The sequence below is a fragment of the Sinocyclocheilus grahami genome, unplaced genomic scaffold (assembly GCF_001515645.1).
Source record: "Sinocyclocheilus grahami isolate Dianchi unplaced genomic scaffold, SAMN03320097.WGS_v1.1 scaffold17.1, whole genome shotgun sequence".
NCBI classification, from domain to species: Eukaryota; Metazoa; Chordata; class Actinopteri; order Cypriniformes; family Cyprinidae; genus Sinocyclocheilus; species Sinocyclocheilus grahami.
Genome location: NW_015505196.1, coordinates 5,433,348 through 5,441,475, shown reverse-complemented (window position 1 = coordinate 5,441,475; position 8,128 = coordinate 5,433,348). Strand labels below are relative to the sequence as shown.

Genomic DNA, 8,128 nt, shown 5'->3' with positions numbered 1-8,128 from the left:
ATTTTTATTAGAAAAACAGAAGATTTTTAAGGGTTTTAATGGCAGGCACACTGGAAGGATGAGTGTTTGTGGGCATTGAATGATTTGCTTGTCTAATATTTAGCATGCTATAATCTAAGCCTTAATCTTGACCGCTTCAGGGCAGGATCTTTGGAAATGGGCTGCAAAGAAGTTTAGGCTCAGGGTTTAAATTTAGGATGCGAGGCATGAATATGCAAAACAGAATCAGCCGCCCTTTGATATTTCCAGTGAACTTGTGTCCTCATGTATTCTCTCAAATGCTCAAACACACAAAGTTGGTGATGTCGTTTTCCTTTCATTTTCATATCTTTTATGTCTGCTCTGTCTCTCTTTCTCAGTCTCACATAAACACACTTTTTAAAAGATAGTAGCACCGGCATATTGAGGTCAGCGTGAGGAGTTGGAGTGGACAAAAGAGGTCAAAAATGGCTGTGCTGGCTTTAGTCTGCTGTGCTTAAAGACATGTGTGTGTGTGTGTGTGTGTGTGATGGGGTCACGATGAGTCTGGCCTGATTGAGCTGTTTTTAATCCTCTCTACTGTTTGAGTGTCACACAGCATCGCAGGTTTGCAGCCCAGACGTTTATTGCTGTTTATATGTGGGCTGCCAGTTTGATTTGTTAATCTAGTGTGATTAAATTAAAAAAAAAGAATGTGGTAAAATGCGATTAATCATCCCCTCTGACCCATATGTAAATTGCATAAAAGGGATATTTTCCTATCTAAACCAGATTGACTAAATGGATTGCTGTGAACTCAGCTATGATAAATGGCTTATGTTTGATGATATGAAATACAACAACCAATTTATTGGCTTTTTTTGTAATGTCTGTCTACTTAATGCTTTGCTCCTCTGTCACAATATCATGTCTTTGAATTACTGTATCTTCATTTGGAGGCTTTTCACAGCAAATTTTGATGTTGTAATAAAAGCAATTCAATTGCCATGTTTTGTAATAAATTAAACCGAACAGAAATAAATTAATTGGCAACACAAAAGCATGTGTTGTCACATCAACTTTAAAGCCTTGCCTTGTCTTTGTGGAAGTTTCTTGGTTAACATGACTGCTTCTGCACATGAAAGCTAATGGGTCTGAACCAATCAGCCTTCTGACCCATCGTGATTCCAGTGTGTAGAAAATGCATTCGTGAGTCTCTTGTTTTTGCCATTTTGCGCTCCTCGTTATGACTGCTGTTATTATCATCCTGGCAACCACAAATAGCGTAATTATTCCTCTTCCCATTTCCGTGGGATAATTGAAGCATTATTCTGTGATAATGGAAATGAAATAGATCTTGTGCAGCTTGCTTCCGGCGCACTTTACTGGAGGTGGCTATGTGATATACAGGTCGGCTCACTGTGAAAATCTAGTGTTTATCAACTGGTTTTGTTGCAGGACTGTTATTTTGTATTGGACATCAGATGACCACATTACCAGTCAGCAAAAATAGCATTTTACTGGAAGTAGAAATTTGACCAACTTTAAGAAATTTTTTTTCAGCATTTTTAAAAAATCTTCATGCATTCCCTAGTGAAAAATACTAAGTACTAAAATGTATTTTAAATACATTTATTTCATGCTAAGTATACATTTACATATTTATGTACTTAATAAAAATACCATGCATGCAATTGTACTTTTGGCATACTTGAAGTCTGCTAAATTGGAACAATGTATAATATATTTGATTGTGCTATAGTGGGAACTATTGCATATACTTTAGGAACACTGGAACACTTTAAATATCTTGCTTTTAAAGAGCGATATTAGTAATACTATTAAACATAACTTAGTAATAAATTAGTAATATAATTTTTATGTCAGTGAATATGTTAATAGATTTGAACTTATGGACTGTTAATATTTTTTAATGTTTTAAATACTGTTTAGGATATCATGTAACTTGCATATTTAAGATGCTTTTTTCTTTGTTTTTTTGTCAATAGTGTGCAACCAAAATATGGGAAGTGTTTTGTTCTCCTTTTTTATTTTGATGTCCTAACTATGTATGTGCTTACTGCTTAGTTTAATATTTTTTTTTCCATTTAGCATAGTTTTCTTTCCTGCTGTCCATTTTTTTATTTTTTATTATTTTTTGTCAATCTTCTTTAAAGACTCAGAAACCAAGAATGGCGATCCAAGGCCTATAATGTACAACATAAATTGCTTTTTTCTTAATCTCCAAGGAATCGTATAGCCAGTTCAAGAACCCTAGTGCAGAGAATATGGTTCTTGATAAGAAGGAGGTTTTTGTTGAACTTAAGGTGCTGCAGACCCACTGACCCACTTTATTTTTAAGCGTTGAAGTGTAAATGGTTACACAAATTTGTAAGGAGTAAAATTGACATACTGAGCAGGAGAGGTCTCAAAGGTGTGGTTTAATAGCTGTTAAGTCTGTTGTGCAGGACTCTGGAGTGTGTGTTTGACACTGTGCTTTAGGGAGTGTTTGACATGGCGACTGAGACTGTCTGGAACCTCTCTTGAGGATTCACTGACAGCTACATCAGAAAAGAGGAAATGCAAGACAGTTTGAGCACACAAGAATGGTGATGCCTTTTTTGTGTGTGTAGCACACTGACAAGTGAGGAACTCTGACTGGAGGAAACAGCAGCATGGTTTGATCTCATGCTTATTCTTCTCACACCAGACTGCTCCAGTGTGTGTCAATGAGATGGAAAAACACATTTTATGTAATGAAAAAAGTTCAAGTCAACTTTCTTGTTGCCAGTTTTTTTTTAGAAAATAATACTTTTTAATCTGTTCAACATCATGTGTTGCTATTCTGGAGCATTGTCAAACACTTTGTTAAATCTTTATGAAGAGGGGAAAAAACTTGAATACAGTATGACTTGTTATTTTAAAGTACCTTACAGATTATGTAAGATTGTCTTTTTGTGTGTAATTTCACATCTTGATTTATCACAGTAGCATAGAGTTCTCATTGTGCCACGTGAACTGACTCCAGAACTGAAAAAAAATCTAATTCTGAAATATATATTAAAGCTAAATAGAAATAAAAAAAGACAAAAGCATTATCGGCACTCAAACACTGTTATCTTAAATTTAAAACAGGGGGGGGGGAAGTGAATGAGAACTATTAATTTAGCATCACTAGAATTTCTAAATAATTAGATTACTTAAAATGAACAATTGCCCAGTTTTAATTTTTGTAAAACTTTTATTTTGTAAAAGGGTTTACAGTATTTTCAGATTTCTTTTTGAAAAACAGAAATAATTACATAAAAAAAATGTGTGCACCTTTAATTATTATTGCATAGCTTCTATAATTTCTATTGAATGAGTCATTCACTCTATAGATTTGTTCAAACACACCGATTTATGAAGGTAACATCAAGTATTTCTGAACAATTATGTTACAGAGGCAAAATGGAACACTCTAAAAAAACACCTCTGTAAAAGTTGTTTCTGAGTGAAATCGCACACTCACCCACATTCGCTCACAGCTTGAAGGCTTTTTACTTTTAAGTTTCCACTCAGTCAGGTAAACTTTCCTCCCTCCTGCTATGCAGGCCTGATTGTGTACCTCAGATGTCTACCTTAATCAGGAACCACCTGCTTACATTACTGGTGTTCGAAGGGCCTGGAGCTGGGCTTCACTCATGCATATGTTTTTTGTAATGAGTATCTGGATGCGGGATCTGAAGATGCAGGAGGGAATCTGGGCCAGTGCTCCAGTGAATGACAATATGATTGAAAATGCCTACGTTAAAGGATCCCCACTACTAAATTAAAGTTAATAATCACTAACCTAAGGCAGGGGTTGGCAAGTAAGTTTGGCATCGGGCCAAAAAAAAATGTCGCCACTAGATGGCGGGCCAGAACATAGTCAAAGGATAATTTAAGAAATTAATTGATGAAAAATGCAACTAGATTTGCCTGTGACAGACTGTTACAGTGTCTTTTGTAACTGGTAGTGAGCTGTTACTCTGTGTTAAATCCTGTTGGAGGACAGTCATTAACAAAAAGCCACATTTTTGTGGTGGTGTCCAGCAGAGTACGTGAGCGGAGTGGAGCATCAACAATTTCCCCTCCGCGCTCCGAGCATTTAATAATCACTCCGCTCCGGGTTCACCGTTTCCCGCTCCCGGTCCACTCTGTGCTCACTGATCTCAGAAACACCGCTCCGCAAAGTATTTCAGTATGTTTGAAATATCACAGTTCTCTTCATAACCTATATTAAAATAAATAAATAAATAAAATAACAGGAGAGTTTCAAAGAGGCTTATTGGAACACTAGTGTGCAAACCTTTTTTCCTACCACATGACAAGCTAATAACATGGTTGTCAGCATTAAAAGGTGTAATCGCTGCTTTTTGCAGTGCAAATTTTGTTGAAAATGACATTTTGTTTTGATGAAAATAACTACGTTTTTGTCAGTTATTTTACCTAAGGATCGATACATTTCTTACAGATTGCTGCTCATTTGAAATCGGATACAGATGAAGTAGCACTGTAAGATTACATTTGTTTGAATGCATTATTGAGAGAGCGATTGCGTGTGAATAAGTGTTGTAGTACTTGTTTAAATCATGCTTTCAGCTGAAAATATTCAGTATCTAGAAGGAACAAACTAATTCCTTGATAACTATAACTTTCCGCTTATGTCCATTGCCGTCATCATATAGCTTCACATTCTTTCTGATTTAAGTGATCCTTCCCTATCAAGCTAGCTAAATATGTTTAACATGTGAATTCTAGCTAAATGTGCAGTTATATTACGGGCTGTTGGCATGAATTGTATTCGTGATGGAGCGGTGGTGGAGCGCTCTTGGAGCGAGTGAAAAGCTCCATTCAAAATCACATCGCTCCACTCCGCGCTCCGCTCACATACTCTGATTGAGAGTAACGGTTGCTGTCATGACAGATCTATTTCAGAACCAGCCACTATCAAAATAATCTGGCTGCGGGCGCGGGCCAGATATTATTGCTGGCGGGCCAGTTTTGGGGGCCGCCTGTTGCCGACCACTGACCTAAGGCATCATGAGTAGAGGTTTTCTAGTTTTTGAGTTCTCCAAAATCTTTTTTTTTTTTTTTTCAGTAGCTGATTCTAGCAAGGTGGCTTTTGACCTTATATGACACTTAAAGAAATCATCATGACTTCATGCACAAGCTCACACTTATGGCAGCATCTCAAAATGCCCTTCTTGGCAAGATATAAATGTGTAAACTATGTCTTACTGTAAGTATATGTAAACAGCACTTTAGCTGTCTCTTATGTACTTACCCTATTCTGTACTGAAACATTTTCCATCGTTTAGAAAGTGCAAATTTGGTGGGCTACAGATATTTTACAACAGGTTATCAAAATTTGAGCATGTGCTACACACATAATCCTATTCTATACTTACAAAGAGTGTGCTACCATTCAAAATTTGGGGTCAAAAATTAAAAATAAAATAATATAAAATAAAATAAAAGTAAGTAAATAAATAAATAAATAATAATGCATTTGTTATGTTTTGAACAGTATCATACTCATCTAGGCTACATATATTTGATTAAAAATACAGTAAAATCTGTAATTTTGTGAGATATGATTACAATTTAAATGAACTATTTTCTATTTTAAAATACTTTAAAATATAATTTATTCCTGTGATGGCAAAACTGAATTTTCAGCGGACATTACTCCAGTGTTCCCTTTCATGGGAACTTCGAACTGCGTCCTCTAGGGGTCGCTATGGGGAACGCCTCGTCGTGACCCGTGTCTGAAGCATACATTGAAAAAACACCAACTCGTTGGCCGGCGACAGCCATGACGTCACTACCGGTGCGACTACAGTATAAATCGGTGCCGGGAGCTACACATCATTCTCTTCTTCGTCTTCATTGACTGTTCTGTTTGAAGCGTGCATTTTCAAGGAAAAAGTAAGAGCTATCTATTAATATTATGGCGAGTCACATGATCCTTCAGAAGTCATTCTAATATGCTGATGTTTTATTAAATCAAATATGTTTGTATTTGTAACATTATAAATGTCTTTACTGTCACTTATGATCAATTTAATGCACCCCTGATGAATAAATGTATATTAAAAAAAGAAAACAGACTTTTTAAGGTATTAGATAGATAGATAGATAGATAGATAGATAGATAGATAGATAGATAGATAAATAAATTCAGTAAATGAATACTGTAAATCTTCAACTATTTTATCAAAGGTATGTGATATATAGGAACTCCGATACCAAATTAATTTAAAATTTAATGATGAATAAATGTATATTAAAAAAAGAAAACAGACTTTTTAAGGTATTAGATAGATAGATAGATAGATAGATAGATAGATAGATAAATAAATTCAGTAAATGAATACTGTAAATCTTCAACTATTTTATCAAAGGTATGTGATATATAGGAACTCCGATACCAAATTAATTTAAAAGTTTGTAATGTCTGAGAACTTTACGACTGTTTTAGGTTCATAATTAATATCTGAGAAATGTATATCACTTTCTGGGTAATATATTATGATCCCTCTAGTCTCTGTGTTTGTTTTTCCTCATTAAAAGTGAGATAATACAGTCTGACTTGCACAACAATGTCTGGATCCCACATTAAGACTCATTCTGAAGTAATTCGCTTTTAATGTAATGCGGTGTCTCAATATTTTATAGTCACAATTTTAGCATTTTAGTGAGATTGTTATGCAACATTTAAAGACTTTTCAATGAAGAAGCTTTTCTGGCTTTAATAATAGATGTGCGGCAGGCCTTTGATTTTGTTAAGAAAGTCGTGAAGCATGAAACTGATAACTGTGATGTCTGCACCTTTTTCCTTTTATCATCCTATTAAACTGTCATTCTTTGTTTTTAACATCTCTTTCATCCTTTCAAATATTAATTCCCCTTACTTTCTTTCCACAGTAAACATGACGAGTGCTACGTCCCCAATACTGCTAAAATGGGACCCCAAAAGTCTTGAGATTCGCACACTGACTGTGGAGAGGTTGCTGGAGCCGTTGGTCACACAGGTAATGTCTTCTCATTAGATTTACACTGCTTGCGGTTTCTTCTTTGCAGGTCCAGTTGCTGAATGTACAGACCATATTAAAACTGGGTTTCGTTGATAATTTTTGTCTAAGGAATTGGCAACATCTCAAACTGTCAAGCAAAAGTATCAAGCAGATTCAAAATACCGGTCTAACTAGTTAACTTGTCACCTGTAGTTGTTGACTAACTAGTTGTTGTCAAAATCTCCTGTTGAACTTCACAAATTGAGTCTTGAGCAATCAAAATCAATATATCCGTGATTATCATAATGCCATTAATGGCATGTTTGCTTCAACTGGTAAAGCTTTCTAGGATTTTGAAGTTGGTCAATGTAGAAAAGAGTTTGAAGACCTTATCAGAATTTGTCTGAATATAGGTTATACTCAGATGCTGGATGTTACATTGTACATTGTCTCCAGAACTCCACAGCTCACGGCAGGAATCACATTTTAGACTTTTTTTCTTTGTTCTCTTGTGCCTAGGGTATATTTGTTGGGCTTAAAATACTGAGCAAAGTTTGCAAATGAACAAACAAGCAAACTTTTTAGACTTCTATACCATCAGTCAAAAGTTTGGACGCACCTACTTAGTCTTTGTTTTTGCTATTTTTCCACATGTTAGAATAATAGTCATCATAACACAACTGGGAATTATGTAGTGACCAAAATTAAGAACAAATCTTAATTTAGAACCTGCTTTCTTTAGTCCTGAGATATATCAAGATAAACATACATTCAGTCAAGTGTGTCCAATGTTTTACTGGTTGTATGTCTGCCATGTACTAAGAAGGGCAACCATCAAAGTTTGGGGTCTGTAAGAATTTATAATTATTTATCAAAGAAATACTTTTATTCAGCAGTGAAATTACTGTATAGGCTTTTACATTGAAACATTGTTTCAAGTAAATGCTGTTTTTTTAACTTTCTCTTAATCAAACAGTTCTGAATAAAAGTATTATTGTTTTTTATTAAAATATTACGCTGCATACATAGATGTTTTCAAAATTAATCATACCAAAAATGTATCTTATGTCTATGTCTTAAGTCTTATGCTTATATATATATATATATATATATATATATATATATATATA

At 34.8% G+C, this 8,128-nt stretch overlaps 1 protein-coding gene across 1 annotated transcript in view; it reads left to right on the top strand.

The window, feature by feature from the left end:
- The window catches only part of LOC107552348 (catenin alpha-2-like), a 132,526-nt gene that overhangs the window by 12,759 nt on the left and 111,639 nt on the right, over positions 1 to 8,128 (top strand). Inside the window, exon 2 of the mRNA XM_016234213.1 lies at positions 6,910 to 7,016. Coding sequence (XP_016089699.1) covers positions 6,915 to 7,016 — 102 coding nt within the window. The 5' untranslated portion in view covers positions 6,910 to 6,914. The remainder of the gene's footprint in view (positions 1 to 6,909; positions 7,017 to 8,128) is intronic.